Here is a 16,664-nt window from a genome sequence, read left to right as displayed (position 1 = left end):
ATGTTCCAAGTGGTTAGCTTATTTCTGTATACTTAAAATTATATGAAAGGGATTTAACACTTTCGAGTGCAATGATGAATGGAACTCTTAGTGGGCTTCTGTGGTGGGACAAGGAGTCGTGCGCGGTTCCACATGGAACGCATTATTCCACTGTCTTGTATGTACCGCCTTGTTTAGGCTTTTATATATCCTGGATTTTATTTTATCCTTATAAGAAACCTGCCAGGTAAGTTGAAGTACCTTCATTTTAAAGATGTGGAAGCTAGAACTCAGAAAATGTATGTGACTAGAAATACTCCAAACGTGGATTTAGGCTAGTCCGTGTGATTCCCAAATCTGTGTCACTTGCCCAAACACCACCGTACCTCCCTATTAGTTTGAATTTGCCTTCCCTAGGAAGTAGTTCTGGAAATAGCCTCTGAAATATGGTTTACCTTCTTTATACACTGATATCACAGCATATGACATTATTCAGTGTGACACCATCCGGAAATTCTATACCCTTTATAGCAAATATTTTGTTGTGTCTTCGCTAAAAGCTAAAGCAAGACCTTTAGCTCAAGTGCATGAATTTACTACTTGGCCTCATAAGTCTTAATCTTCAGAAGTCCTTTTAATTTGTATTCTCAAATTATGGACAAATAGGGAAAATAGATAATAATTTGGATAGTGTGATTCTTGGTGAATTATTGAATGTTCTGAAAGGCAATACGATCTCAGTTTATTTTAAAATTAACTGGGCAGGATATTAAGAACTGAGTATACACTTTTTTTTTTCTTTTAACATCAGTAGGAGGGGTAATTCTTACTCTCTAGGCCAAACTCCTTATTTTTACTGGTGTTGCTCATTCAGCAGTGGGACTCTGAGAGATTAATCTTGGAATGTCCTTAGGGAATAAAAATGGATGAAATCAAAGCCATAGAGGATCAGAGATCTTAGAGAAAATGTTTTGGAAAAGATGTACCTCCCCAGAACTTTGAGAGTTACCTCTAAACACTTAATGTCCATTAAGAGAATAATAATAAAAGATGATCTCATTCTAGCAGCAAAGACTCCTGCTGTTTTCAAAGTTCCATCTTAATGAATTACTATTAGGAAATAATCACAACTGTAAAACAGATTTATAAATTATTAAGCTGACTTTAGTCCTCATTTTATGTACCTTTTTATCCACTCAAGCTGGCCCTCGTGACAGCTCTGTAAGGTAGGTAGTGATACTTGCATTTTAAGGTGAGGAAACAAGTCCAAGGTAGTTGCATATTTAATGAATAACTAAAATCTCTAGCTCAGTTGTATTTCATTTTGGAGTGTGTGAAGAACTTCTGTTCTGAGAGACCTACAAGGGCCCTGTGGGGGGAAAAACAGCTTTTAAAAAAAATTAAACCACTATTTTTGCCACTATGGTAAACTTTATCATACTAAAATTATTATATTGTTAAATATCTATATGGGGGACACCCTGACAGATGTCAGAAAATCAAGATGTTATCAAAACCCTGACATAGGGGATCAAAATTCTGATAGGGATGTAGGCCACACAAATAAAAGGTAAGTAACAGTTCAGAATAGCATAAATGAATTGCCAAATGCTGCCGGATTTCTCCTCTATATTTTCTCTTCACATGCAGACTTTTTTTTTTAAGAGAAAGATTTTATTTATTTATTTGTCGGAGAGAGAGAAAGAGAGCACAAGCAGGGGTAGTGGCAGGCAGAGGGAGAGGGAGAAGCAGACTCTCCACTGAGCAGGAACCCGATGTGGGACTCCATCCCAGGACCCTGGGATCATTACCGGAGCTGAAGGCAGACCTTTAGCCAACTGAGCCACCCAGGCGCCCCTCCTCACACTCAGACTTTACCATGTAGTTTCACAGTCTGGTTTGTCCTGTCTTCTGCGAACATGATCAGCCATCAGTAGCACCTGTTAAGTGAATTCTACTTTACGTATTTAATACAGGGCGGAAAACAGGATGCGTTGCCATGAGAACTGGAGTTGCAGGGGGCTTGTGGGATGTTTTGAGATGTGAAGAAAAAGCAAAATTTGTGTGCAAACACTGGGCAGAAGGAGTCACTCGCCCGCCAGAGCCCACGACAACTCCCGAACCCAAATGTCCAGAGGATTGGGGCACCAGCAGTAAAACAAGCTTGTGTTTCAAGGTGAGTATCGACTGCTAAGCTAATGAAGAATGTGGAATATGTTTCGGCCTAAAGAATCATGTGAGGAATTAAAACAGAACCCAAAACCACGGTGCTCAGGCTCAACCAGTAGAAATTCTAATTTTATTAATCTGGAAGGGGAGCCGGGTTTCAGTTTTTGAAAAAGCTCTCCTTGGATGCATGCGAATGACCAACTGCATTTCGACCCACAGACACTCACGGAAGCTTTCTTCACAGGCTTTGCCTTCATCACCCTCCCTCTGTCTCTCCTCTCTCCCAAGCTTCCTTGCCTTAGTCTGAGCTCCCACCTCTTTGCATCTTAATGAAACTTTCTGGTTCCCCTCCTGCTCTCCCACTGCATTTCATTTTGCCCTGTTCTTAGAGCCCAAGGGCTTAGGTAAGTGCATGATCATTCCACATAGGCATCCTAGAGGTAATGCTCCATTGTTCTAATTTAACCCCTGGTTGTTACGCCTGCTGGGAGAGTGAGGCTTGGCTAGGGAGGGGCACTTGGCTGTTCTGGGCCCTTTAAATGATAATTTGATATTCTGCTATCATTTTATCCATTCCAAGGTCACACCATCCATTTTCTCCTTAGGGAGTCAAGTTGACCAAAACAAATGAGACAAAAACCTCAATGAATTATGCATTGCGGTGTTTTTTTCACTCTTGTAAGGCATATCCTTTCTTGAGAAGGTTAGATTTAGTCAAATACAGAAATGTGCTTATCTACTGCTTGATGATACTCTTCTCTAGTGTCCCACTCTCAGGACCTCTTTTATTCAGTCCCTTTGGTGGCATATGGCCATGGCGTGCCTTGTAAGATAGGGAAGGTTGAGGGAAAACTTGAATTACTTACATGTATCAGAATGAGGGTATTTAGTCTTCTGTAACTCAAGGGGTGTGGCTAGTTGGGTTAGTCACTCCCACTACTAGCCATAGAGATAGCTAACCTGTTCAATCCTGATTAGCCAGTCTGGGCTAAACACATAATTTACCTAGAAGGGAATGTATAGGGCCAAGACAGGAGAGGCTTTTGTAAATGGGTTAATTGAGGATGAACACAAAGCAAATCAGGTGTTTATTGTGACATCAGGAAACTTTGGAATTAACTACACAAAGACCAGTTTCATCCTGTACACAGCCATTCCCCCGAGGGTGGTAGGCTGTGGAGATTTGTTGCAGGATTTTGAGAGAAGTGGCAGAATTCTCCAGAGCTGGGAAGTGAACAGGGTTCTGGTAGAGATGTTATCCAGGTGGATATTTCAACAAATCGGAATATGTGCTTCACTAGAAATTTATATAGTTTTAGAGGTGCTTAGGTAGGGTTTGTTTGGAAATACGTGGACCATCCTTGTACATATTAAGATAGGGAAGTTATTAATAAAATTTAGGTGATAGTAAATTTATTTAAGAAAATAAAATCTTACATCACAGTCAAGCAGGTTGAGGCTCACGGGAGTCTTGGGAGTTACTGATGTGGAAAGTTGCTCAAGGTACTTTTGTCTAGATGGCTTAAGTTAAGGTCAAGGTGAAGATTGCCTTGGGTTGCTTGGTGACAGCTGGGCAGCCATAGTCCGTTGGGAGCAAATCCCATTTCCCACAAGCTTGTGATGGTGGGGACCATGACTCATGAGAAACAATCAATGAAAATTACAAAAGTTGGTGGATACAATGGACTCCTATACTATTTGCATACAGATAGGTATTTCCCAGTCTGGGATTTCATTTCACTGCAGACCTCTGGATAATATGAGATATTCCCTAATTTATATAATCTATTAAATTTAGTTCAGCTTATAACTTTTTTAAATGCTTTGCCAAATAAGTGTCTTTTGTGGCATGTGCTCCAATAGTTGTTAAAATATGCAACTCTAAGGAAAAAAGACAAGACCTAAAGGACACCAACAGCAAAGTATTGAAAGACTGCCAGGTTATTCATTGTTTAAGCTAAATAGGGTAACAAACTGTGGCATAATTTTTGTTTGCTTGGAAGTTTTTTCCTTATTTGTGTTTACTTTCTCTGTATCAAAAGTTTTTTGGGGCCTCTGGCTAGCTCAGTCAGTTAAGTGTCTGGCTCCTGATCTCAGATCAGGTGGAACCTGCTTGAGATTCTCTCTCTTCCTCTCCCTCTGCCCCTCCCCTCCCCCTGCTTGCACATGCTCTCTCTCTCTAAAAATAAATAAATAAATAAATAAAGTTCTTCTTTCTTTCCCATCTCAGTGCTACTTTTCACTTTAACCAAAAACTAACCCATATGCCTGAAACTTCTAAGATTTTAATCTAATTTCTCCTTTGCTATAAAATGCTTTTATTTTCTAAGGTTTTCCCAACAAAATATAATCCCATACCTTTTGTTACCCAAATACTTACTCCTAAATTGATTTTCAACCAAATTGCTTTGCACCATAGCAGTGTCTTACTTTCTATCAAACGAAATCTCATCAAAAGTAAATAATTATTTCTCCTGATTTGATAAGCAATTGAGTATAAAATAACTTCTGAAACTATATCATCTTTAGCTGTTTGCAAAAGGAAAACATGAGAAGAAAACCTGGTTTGAATCTCGAGATTTTTGTAAAGCTCTGGGCGGTGACCTAGCTAGTATCAATAATAAAGAAGAACAGCAAGCAATATGGCGATTAATAGCGTAAGTGTCTTTTCTGTATAATACTCCTTTCTTTTACCTATTTGGTGCTAATGATGTTGAGAAAATTCTTGTATTTCTGAAATTATTGGCTCAAAATGCTACTTTAAGTGCCTATATTATATTCCAAAACCATAGGAACTTTTTGTCTGGTTTCACTTCCAAATGCTTTCATTTTATAGGTATAAATCCTGTGATGAATTGCTCTATAAAAGTACAAGACACTCAATACATGTTATTAAATGAATAGATGAATTACTATCTTTCGGTGCTTTATATATATATATATATATTCTCAAACGGGGTCTTGTTTTCAGTATACTTATGGGCTATACCAAAATGCAATTGCATAATGCTTATATTTAGTCATTGAATCTCATTACCTGGTTTGGAAGATAACTTTCAAATTTGATTAGCTCTTGTAGGTAACCAGACTTGTTTCATCCAATAGTATAAGCTCTCTTTATGTCTTGTAAATTGCAGGGCTAGCGGAAGCTATCATGAACTGTTTTGGTTGGGATTGACATATGGAAGTCCTTCAGAGGGCTTTACTTGGAGTGATGGTTCTCCTGTGAGTAATTTGATTTAACACATCATTTTCTTGCTTTACCCTGTATTTATTTTGATGTTATCCTTGGGCTTAATCCAAATTTTTGGTAAAACAGGTTATTATGATAGCTAGAAACATTTTCCTAGGCAAAAGTCAGTGTTACTTTGGATCATTAATCTGCTCCTGCCCTGATAGAGTTCTCCTGTTCACCCAAGGTATAAGCACGGTGGAATGGTGGACTGGATAAAAAAAATTAGAAAACTCATTTCACTAGTTTAAATAAAATAATGTTTTCATTATATCATGCAAAATTGGTGTGTAAGTAGTTAAACTTCTTAAAAATTGAGTTCTAAACAAGTGTTGGCGAGGATGTGGAGAAAATGGAACCCTTGTGCACTGTTGGTGGGAATGCAAACTGATGCAGCCACTGTGGGAAACAGTATGGAAGTTCCTCAAAAAGTTAAAAATAGAAGTACCCTATGCCCCAGCAATTGCACTACTGGGTATTTACCCCCCAAATACAAAAACACTAATTCAAATGGATACATGCACCCCTATGTTTATTGCAGCATTATTTACAATAGCTAAACTATGGAAGCAGCCCAAGTGTCCATTGATAGATGAATGAGTAAAGAAGATGTGGTGTGTGTATATATCTATATACAATGGAATACTATTCAGCCCTAAAAAAGAATGAAATCTTGCATTTATAACAACATGGATGGAGCTAGAGAGGTAATGCTAGGTTAAATAAGTCAGTCAGAGAAAGACAAATACCGTATGATTGCACTCGTATGTGAAATTTAAGAAACAATACAAACAAGAGAAGGAAAAAAAGAGAGAGAAACAAAAACCAAGAAACAGACTCTTAACTATGGAGAACAAACTAGTGGTCACCAGAGGGAAGGTGGGTGAGGGGATGGGTGAAATAGGGGAAGGGGATGAAGAGCATACTTACTGCAATGAGCCCTGAGTAATGTGTAGAACTGTTGAATCACTATATTGTACATGTGAAACTAACATAACACTGTATGTTAACTATACTGGAATTAAAATTTAAAACTTAATATAAAAATTGAGTGTTTTGTAGCTTCTTATAGATCAGGAGATCTGGAAACAACTTTCGAGAATCCACTGGTAACCACTGGGCCTTGTCAGCCTTCCCCATTCTCAGGAATGGAGAAGTGAGAGGCTCAGGGACATGCTGGCAACATTTAGTGGTCTAGTCATCCCAGGAAGTGATTTGATGTAATTTCAGTTCTACCTCCTCTTATAAACCATCAGCAGCTTTTCAAGGCACTTGAGTAAACTGATTTATTTGATAGCTCCATTGACACTTGGATTTCATATTGCTATTTCTGGAAAATGCTTTGTCTAAAACTCTGTTGGCTCTAATCTCCATACTGAAAACTGCAAAGGGGACCTGAACCCGTTGATTTCCACTGTTAATTTAGGTGAAGTGTGGTAGCTTTGTTAGCAGTATTTTGTAAGTCTTTTTTCTTTTATAAGAAGAACTAATTATACTTCTCTATCCTACCTATCTAATGAAGAGAAAGTTTCCAACATCACACTGAAACACTATCCCTTAAGAATTAGGGATATTAGAGATTGAGGAACTCCCAATACTGAGAAGTGGGGCTTTTTTTTTTTTTTTGCTAAGTTTTTCCTAGATATGAATACCACTTTTGTGGCCCTGGATCTATTCTATCAATAAGACCAAAGAAGATTTTATAATCATTAATAGCATATTCTCTTCAACTTTGAAAGTTTCCATGTAATTAATGAAAGCTATTTCTTTCCCACCCATTTTCATAAACATTGCTTTCAAAACCAAGTTATTGCAAGAAAAGTAAATAGATTTAAAAAAATGTTAATATACCTTTCCTTTCTTATTGGATAAACGATAGGAAATGGCCTGATATAAATGATTAACAGTTGCAATATAATGTTTCGGACATAGGTTTCATATGAAAATTGGGCTTATGGAGAACCCAACAATTATCAAAATGTCGAATACTGTGGTGAATTGAAAGGTGACTCTGGTATGTCCTGGAATGATATTAACTGTGAACATCTCAACAACTGGATTTGCCAAATACAAAAAGGTATGGTAACCTGTCCTTTATTTTATCTTACATTGGAGAACGAACCTCCTGATATCCCAATATTTTCCCTTTATGAGCAGAACCAAACAAACAAAATCACAAAATAAGGGAACTGGCAGGGGACATCATTCACAGGGTAAGAATGAAGTCACTGAGCACAGATAAATGTTCCAAAGGAACAGAAGATCAAAAGGCCACCCGGGAATCCTGGACAAGAGTCACGTCCTCTGAAATAGTTCCCACAAGCTGTGATTCTGGCTCAGATTCTATAGGGGTGGGAGTGGGTGGGTAGTCTCCTCTGTGAGCAGAGTAATGCAAATGCCATTTCCTTTTTGGAATATTTACCCTCTGACTTATGTTAGCCATCCAAAAGGTGAAAGTTTCCCAAATATTCTAAAGACGGATTTCTTAAATAAATATTTTCAGCACAAAGAACAAGCACCATTTTGAGGCACCTGGTGCTGTTATACCTACCGTGTTATTGGGGTGGTCAAGAAAATATCACCGCATGCTGTCAGTCATGATCTGGGACTCAGAAAGTTCCACAAATCCAAGTCAGGCATTGAGGTCAGAGGATCCCGGTTCTTATATTAAGATAAAGGAATAAACAGATCTTCCCTTGAACCACAATAGACATAATCTTCCTCCTTCGCAAACAGTCAAGTGGAACCACATTGCCCTCTGCTGTTGGGGACCTTGGCTACCGTCCCAGCTCCACTACTAGAGACACTTGCTCTCTTACCATCTGAGTATTTTCCGCACTTCCACATAGATTAGTGTTTCACAGTTTTCAGAATGGAGGACTAAATAGTGGCCAGTTTTTCTTTAGAGGTCTCCTAGCTACCAATGACTAGTTTTTTATGTGCTGTTGGTAGCTCTGTTCTTACAGATTTGTTAACTACATGAAGCCAAGCTGGGGAACCTGAGTCCTTTTATCAGGTTCCAGCAAAGGCCAGATAGATCATTAACTACTTGGAAAGAAAAATATTTCATTCACCTTTTAGCAAAACATACATTTAATAAAAATAAGATTCTTTGAAGAAAACATTTTATAAATAAATAATTCATCTTCAATGGTTTCTGATAATGAAATTTTAAGTAATTTCACAGCTAATTTTAAGATGCATAACTGTCAACCCAACATCTATTGAGCACCTTCTGCATACCAACAGCACATGTATTTTACCCTACCTCTCTACACATACTACTAACTCCTTTTAGCAGTTGACAGAATTGAAGGTAGGCAATTCCCACTCTGAGATCTGAACCTAGGCTTTCTGAATCCAAAACTTGGTTCCTTTCTTTCCTTTCCATGACACCATTTGTTGGACCTGAAAAGTGTCTTCCAATTTCTGGTGGCTATGACTTACCTAATTCTGCTGTCCTTCCTTCTCCAACTCCACGACATTATGGGAGCACTGGGGAGTGGGAGAGAGGGAGAGAAGGAGAAAGAGAGAACAGTTATGTTTTTAGCTATTTTGACCCAGGAAAATAGTAAAATTAGAAGGATATGTGATTGCAGAAGTTCAAGCACACTTTATAATCTGATTTCCTTTTGTTTTCCAGGACAAACACCAAAACCTGAGCCAACACCAGCTCCTCAAGACAGTAGGTGTTTCCTTACTTTGTGATTTCCATATTGATAGCCTTTTTTATCTTTCTTTTCTCTATGAAACATACTTAATCTAGGAAGAACAGAGTTCTCAATATCTTTGAGAATCTTGTGGATCTTTTCCTCTAGACAGATGTTTACATGCACAAACACAAGGCATTTTAATACAATGTCTCAAGGGCTCTTGAATCATATCCAAGGGCCCAGATCTCCTCTTTAGTACTGTATTGGTTTCCAGTGGTTGCTGTCACAAATTACCACAAACTCAGTGCCTTAAAGCAATGTACACTTATTCAGAAATATGAACTCAGTTTCACTGGGCCAAAATTGGCAGGACTGGGCTTCCTTCAGAGGCTCTAAGGGAGAATCTGATTCCTTGACTTTATTAACTTCTAGAACTGCATTCCTTCCATTTGTTAGTTCGTGGCCCCATTCTCCATCTTGAAAAACCAGCAGTGTAGCCTCTTGCTTCATCTATCACATTGCATTCTTCTTCTGTAGTCAGATCTCCCTCTTTAAGGATACTTGTGGTTACATTAGGGCCCACCAGATAATCCAGGATCATCTCTCCATCTCAAGACCCTTAAATTAATCACATGTACAAAGTGCCTCTTTCTATATAAGGTAACATTTATGGATTCCAGAGATTATGACATGGATATCTTTGGGGGCTCTGATTCAGCCTGCAATAGCACAGAACTGTAGAGTACCGTGGTTTGGAAAAAGGCTTAGGAGCCCACCTGGTGTGTGAATTCCTTGGTTCTCCAGTTATACACTGAAGCACCCAAGTCCATCTGTTACAAGTTCTTTGTTATATTGAGATGAAAGCTGATTTCTCCCAGCTTCCACTTCTTGAACTCAGAACATCAAGGGTGCAGGTATGTAATTCCTGACAGCTCTGCGATCCTATTGATAAAAGTAACGTTGAGACTTCTTTTACCCAATGACCATACTTGGAACTTAATTGAAGAGAAAAAGTTCCAGAGTTGGTGCAAAGTGGATATCTGGCCTTAGGTAATTCAGTCTGTGTTTGGCATAAACATCCTGCTTACTCTGGGCTCTCAGAGTTGCAGATACCACTGATAAAGCTACTCTGTCCTTTTCACTCTTGTGTACCACACACAGACCAGATTCTTGAATTTGTCTAAGTAAAATTCATCACCTGTTTTTCATTAATTTTTCAGATCCACCAGTCACTGAAGATGGGTGGGTGATTTACAAAGACTACCAGTATTATTTTAGCAAAGAGAAGGAAACCATGGACAATGCCCGAGAATTTTGCAAGAGGAACTTTGGTGATCTTGTTTCTATTCAAAGTGAAAGTAAAAAGAAGTTTCTATGGAAATATGTAAGAATTTGATTCATTGAAGAATGAAACAGTGACGTGATAAAAAAAAGATAATGTCTACTATTGGTACCCCATGGTGCAGTTTCAAATTATGGGCTGAATTTGAATATTCTAAGGTCATGAGAAAGATGTCAATGCCAGAGGAGAGGAGGGTGGTAGCCATAACAGAAATGAGTGACCTGATTGCTTAAATATTCAGTGCAGAATCATAGAATCCAGAAAGTTTTTAGTCGAGTCTTTTTGTGAGGACCCAGACATGATGGCTTTGAGTTCACTAATTTGATTTTCAAAGATCATAATTCTTAACTAGTTGTTATATATCAATCCTGGATTTTTGTGTATATAGTGTAGGTTGGTTATTTAAAAATCTATCTTAGTTGGACCAAATTGTTGGTTAAAAGTACAGCTTGACTATTCACATAAACATCTTCTTGGTTGTACCAAAATTGTCACATTACAGTAAGAGCATAGTTTATTCTTTCCAAAGGTACTTGGCTTAGTATTTCTTTTTCAAAATCTTCATTGCATCCTTTTGCTTACCAGAAGAGAGGTAAGAGGGAGAGCAGAAAAAAATAAGGTGAACATAATGGAAGCATAAATATTCATTTGCTTACAAAGGTATTAAAGTGTAGTCTGACTTATCTTCATATTTGTGGATATATTTTGGTTTGAAATTTTTAGGATATTTCCTAATATTGCACAAATATACATGTGTATGAAGTCTTTCCTTAGAAGCAAAATACCAAATGGTTACTTTGTTTTAAAGAATATCTTCAACAACCTAATTACTACAGACATTTGGTATTATAGAGAATGATTTAAGGTATTTGTTTTATAAATTCAGGTTCTTATATGGTTTGCATATTTTTTTCTTTTTTTAAATTTTTTATTATTATTATTTTTAAAGATTTTATTTATTTATTCATAAGAGACAGAGAGAGAGAGGCAGAGGGAGAAGTAGGCTCCCCACTGAGCAGGGAGCCCGATGCGGTACTAGATCCCAGGACCCTGGGATCATGACCTGAGCCGAAAGGAGACACTTAACCATCTGAGCCACCCAGGCACCCTTTTTTTTTTTAAAGCGTATTTATTTAAGTAATTTTTACATCCAATGTGGGGCTTGAATTCACAACCCCAAAATCAAGAGTCGCATGCTCCTCTGACTCAGCCAGCCAAGCACCCCAATATTTTTCTTATTATTTCTATGAAAAACATCACTTTGAATGTACAACAAAATTTCTGCATGAATCCCTCCTTAGAAAAAGTCCTAAATGGGCTGCCTCATTAATAATTAGGTTTTGTTTAAGAATTTTCTTATTATAGGAGCACCTGGGTGGCTCAGTTGGTTGAGCGTCAACTCTTGGTTTTCGGCACAGTTTAATCTTGGGGTCCTGAGATCGAGCCCCACATTGGGCTCTGCACTCAGCATGGAGTCTGCTTGAGATTCTCTCTCTCCCTCTCCCTCTGCCCCTCTCCCTGCTCATGCTCTGTATTTCAAATATATATATATAAATCTTTTTTTAAAAAAAGAATTTTCTTACTATATAAGTATGGATTGACCTATATGTAAACTTCCATCTTTTAGGTAAACAGGAATGATGCACAGCCAGCATATTTTATTGGCTTACTGATCAGCTTGGATAAAAAGTTTATGTAAGTACATCAAAATGAAACAACTTTGCTTCAGAGAGTGATCTGATAAACATCTAAGAGTTATTTTGAGACTTTTGTTTCGCTGAATACATTTTTAAAGATCCTACTGAGTTCTCAATCTAAGAAGCATCTTCAAAAAACAAAAAGAATTTTTAAAAATCCTCTTAAATGTTTTCAACCTCATAATTCTCAAACAACTAAAAGTCTGATTTAATCTTGCAAAACTCGACCTATCTTTGTTTTCGGGTATTATCACATGTTAGGCAGTGATCTACTAAGAAGATATACATATATGAATACTGAACTTATTTTGAATATTATGATTCCCATTTGGACCATCCTTGGTGCACAGAATTAAAGGGTCCTTTTATGTTGCCCCACTTACTGTTTTCACAGCACTACTTTGAAATACCCTTTCAACTGCCTGAAATGCTTTCCCTTCAAAGGAATGACTGTACTGTTTTCCATTAGATACAGGGGCCAGGAAAAGCTGTGGGAGGGAGGAAATTAGTACATTTTTGGGGTTTCTTTCCTCATTCATTAATACACATGTTCTCCTAAGTTTGAAGAGCAGATATGTCTTCCTGGCTCATGCACAGATGTTTTAGCTGCATATGTTCTGCTTGACCATTAATTGCCATTTTTGAGCAAGAGAGACCCAAAACTCACACTCATTATTTTTAAAGATCAGAAATGCTTGATGCTTCTTTGGACAAGCACCCATTTTAATCATCTCTAAAATAAGAGGGTCAGTCACATTTGATGATTTCTTGCTGTCTTTCCAGCTAACAGTCTCTGAATTTCCATAACTTATGAAAATAAGCATTGGCCCACATACCTTAGGACAAACCTGGAATAAACATGGAAATCAGAGTATGGGCTTAATGAGAAACTCTGCATTCTTGGTCTCTCTCTATGGGTGGTTTTGTTTTGTGGGAATCATGCCTACTAAGTACTCTCAGAGGCTGTTTGCTTCTGGCCCACTTCCAAAGAAACCAGGATCTCCTTGACCTCTCTCCCTTCAAGACTAAAGGTAGCTTCTTCCAGAGAGGGAGAAGAAGACAGACAAGCCAGGGCACTGGGTTGCCACAGAGGAGCACAATACCATGGGCAGCACCAACCACTTGGGAGTTTCCCTGCTGGTCTCTCTAGAATCCTCTCTTCTGTTTGCTTAAAATCCTGTGCCCCATTCATCTTCATTGACTCATCTGTTCCGCACACCAGGCTGTAGTCAGTTATCCTAATGTTTGGATTATTATTGCTAAATGTCTGAATTTTCTTTTCCAGTTGGATGGATGGGAGCAAAGTGGATTACGTGGCTTGGGCCACAGGTGAACCTAATTTTGCAAATGACGATGAAAACTGCGTGACCATGTATTCAAATTCAGGTAGACAATGTAAAAATGTTGAGTTTGCCTTGTGGCGTGATGTGTCATTTGCTACATCCCTAGGCTAAAGGTAGCAAGTCGTTCACTCAAATCGGGTAAGAGAAGCAGAGAAAATAAAGAAGTTTAATTTCAGCAGCATCACTGTTCGGTTTGTGAGAGTGGATGCTTAATATTTCCTCTAATGCATGACACAACCTTCTCACTTCTCATTTTATGAAACATTTCTTCATGTTTTGATTTGAGCAAAATATCCAGAATGTTTATCTATCTCCTTTATCCCTCCACACATCTTTGTCTGTAAAATGAGAATAATCACAGAACTTGCCTGTTGTTGAGATTAAACATGCAGTATACCTAAAACCCTAAGCAAATGCTTGGTACATCTAAGGTGAGGTATTATTAGATTATTATTATTAGCTCTTAGTGGCTATTTAGACAATACATCTGCAACATCAGGTTTATTCTGGGCTCATAGGAAGCTCTCTATAAAGTTGAACTATTATCGGCGTAAGTGAAAGAACAAAAGGGTCAGGCATAGATCTTTCTAGTCACTTGTGTAAAAATGTCTAAGCTATTTCTGAGAATCCTATAAAACATAAGTGGATTTTTTTTTAAAAAAAAGAATGTTTTTCAATGCAAATATGTAAGTCTAACTTGGCTCTTTTGTCCTTTGCCAGGGTTTTGGAATGACATTAATTGTGGTTATCCAAATGCCTTCATCTGCCAGAGACATAACAACAGCATCAACACCACCATTACTCCAACGGCACCTTCAGTCCCAGGAGGCTGTAAGGAAGGCTGGAATTTTTACAATAACAAGGTACTAAGAAAATTAGTTGTAGTCTTGGTATTGATCAATGCGGAGAGTGACAATGCACATTGTTCAGTTCAGAGGTAACTTTTGCTTACCTAATGCCTTCAGAAAATGTTAGGTGAGAATAGAGAGAAGTTCCTATGTCAAATTCTTTATGGAAATGGAGAGAATACGTGGAGCTATTCTCCAAGTGGGTGTGTCCTTTGTTCTGAGGAAGAAAAAAACTTGGCCAAGGAAGTTCATGGGTGATAAAACTCACTTAACCTTTTGGATCTCTATTTGGCTGGAGAAAATGTATATGCAGCTATAATCATCGTGAAAATTTTACATTTCTTTAGAGCAAGCACTATTATCTGTATTTAGTCCCTTTTTTTCTCTTTCATCCGAGTGTTTCAAAATCTTTGGATTTGTTGAAGACGAAAGAAAAAGTTGGCAAGAGGCACGAAAAGCTTGCATAGGATTTGGGGGAAATCTGGTATCAATCCGCAACGAAAAGGAGCAAGGTATGCAGACATTGTATGATCAGTGATGCACTTAAATATGTAATTTTTTTTCCCCTGCTGATAGTAAATGACATTTTGGTTTTCCAGAGTAAACACTAGGCAGGGGAGAAAACCTAAACACACGTGGAGAACTGTTTTATTCAGTGTAGGCACCACGCTGGGCATTTAACAAAGAAAGTCCCTTTTCATTGTTAGGACAACTCTGTGAAGCCGGTTATCATCACCCCACTTGTGAATGAGGAAGTGGTGTTCAGGGAACCCGCTGCTAAGTGGGAGGGTTGGGAATTAAACTGGCTGTTCAACTGACATTCCATTCTGTTTCCACCAAACCAGTTTATTCCCCAAAGAGCCAAAGAAGTAGAGTAGTTCTAGGAGTGAAATGGAAAATTGCTAATTTTCCATTTATTGCACTTTTAATCACTTGATCACATACCCTAAAAGGCAAAAGAACTAATTTTTAAATAGGAACTTTGAACAAATTGAGACTTTTTTCCCCATAAAACATAAGGGTAATTCAGAGCTTTGAAGAAATCATTGAAGGAGAAAACTCACCGTATCCATATAGCAGACTATAAAATTTATTATGTTGTCAAGAGAAAGATAGTTGACCAATTTTGTATGGTCTCTTCATGGCCACCTTACCTGAAATAGATACTAAGCTAAATTAGTGACTTGTCACTTGAAGGAGGATGCTAACCACCTGCAGAGCAGCCGGATGAAGTAACTAAATTCATGGAGGGTTTGGAAGCCACAGCAGGCTGTAAGTGAGGCATGTTTGAAAGACCTTCAGCTTTCAGAGCCTGGAAAAGTGTGGGCTTTGAAAAGAGAAGACCTGTATAGTTCCGGAACAAATACTTAGCACCAATGAACTGCTGTTACAAAGAAATAGATTTAGGCTCAAAATCTGGAGGTCATTCTCACAATTAGAACTGATTTTTTTTTTATGTTATGTTAATCACCATACATTACATCATTAGTTTTCGATGTAGTGTTCCATGATTCATTGTTTGCATATAACACCCAGTGCTCCATTCAGTACGTGCCCTCTTTAATACCCATCACCAGGCTAACCCATCCCCCACCACCCTCCCCTCTAGAACCCTCAGTTTGTTTTTCAGAATCCATCGTCTCTCATGGTTCATCTCCCCCTCCGATTTCTCCCCCTTCATTCTTCCCCTCCTGCTATCTTCTTCTTCTTCTTTTTCTTTTTTAAACATATAATGTATTATTTGTTTCAGAGGTACAGATCTGTGATTCAACAGTTTTGCACAATTCACAGTGCTCACCATAGCACATACCCTCCCCAGTGTCTATCACCCAGCCACCCCATCCCCCCCACCCCCCACCATTCCACCAACCCTCAGTTTGTTTCCTGAGATTAAGAATTCCTCATATCAGGGCGCCTGGGTGGCTCAGTTGGTTAAGCGACTGCCTTCGGCTCAGGTCATGATCCTGGAGTCCCTGGATCGAGTCCCGCATCGGGCTCCCTGCTCGGCAGGGAGTCTGCTTTGCCCTCTGACCCTATCCCCTCTCATGTGCTCTCTTTCTCATTCTCTCTCTCTCAAATAAATAAATAAAATCTTTAAAAAAAAAAGAATTCCTCATATCAGTGAGGTCATATGATACATGTCTTTCTCTGATTGACTTATTTCGCTCAGCATAACACCCTCCAGTTCCATCCATGTCGTTGCAAATGGCAAGATTTCATTCCTTTTGATGGCTGCATAATATTCCATTGTGTATATATACCACATCTTCTTTATCCATTCATCTGTCAATGGACATCTTGGCTCTTTCCACAGTTTGGCTATTGTGGACATTGCTGCTATAAACATCGGGAAGCATGTACCCCTTTGGATCCCTACATTTGTATCTTTGGGGTAAATACC

At 38.4% G+C, this 16,664-nt stretch overlaps 1 protein-coding gene across 1 annotated transcript in view; it reads left to right on the top strand.

Moving 5' to 3' along the window:
• Nucleotides 1-16,664, top strand: part of MRC1 (mannose receptor C-type 1) — a gene marked incomplete at its 5' end in the record, with an annotated part of 96,315 nt that overhangs the window by 51,601 nt on the left and 28,050 nt on the right. Inside the window, 10 exons of the mRNA XM_021696744.1 lie at nucleotides 1,956-2,155; nucleotides 4,678-4,805; nucleotides 5,286-5,373; nucleotides 7,313-7,457; nucleotides 9,024-9,065; nucleotides 10,254-10,417; nucleotides 12,003-12,070; nucleotides 13,358-13,458; nucleotides 14,136-14,278; nucleotides 14,661-14,775. Coding sequence (XP_021552419.1) covers nucleotides 1,956-2,155; nucleotides 4,678-4,805; nucleotides 5,286-5,373; nucleotides 7,313-7,457; nucleotides 9,024-9,065; nucleotides 10,254-10,417; nucleotides 12,003-12,070; nucleotides 13,358-13,458; nucleotides 14,136-14,278; nucleotides 14,661-14,775 — 1,194 coding nt within the window. The remainder of the gene's footprint in view (nucleotides 1-1,955; nucleotides 2,156-4,677; nucleotides 4,806-5,285; nucleotides 5,374-7,312; nucleotides 7,458-9,023; nucleotides 9,066-10,253; nucleotides 10,418-12,002; nucleotides 12,071-13,357; nucleotides 13,459-14,135; nucleotides 14,279-14,660; nucleotides 14,776-16,664) is intronic.

This window comes from Neomonachus schauinslandi, chromosome 5, assembly GCF_002201575.2.
Source record: "Neomonachus schauinslandi chromosome 5, ASM220157v2, whole genome shotgun sequence".
NCBI lineage: Eukaryota > Metazoa > Chordata > Mammalia > Carnivora > Phocidae > Neomonachus > Neomonachus schauinslandi.
Note: the sequence above shows the minus strand (reverse complement) of the source record. Positions and strands in the feature narration are given on the sequence as shown.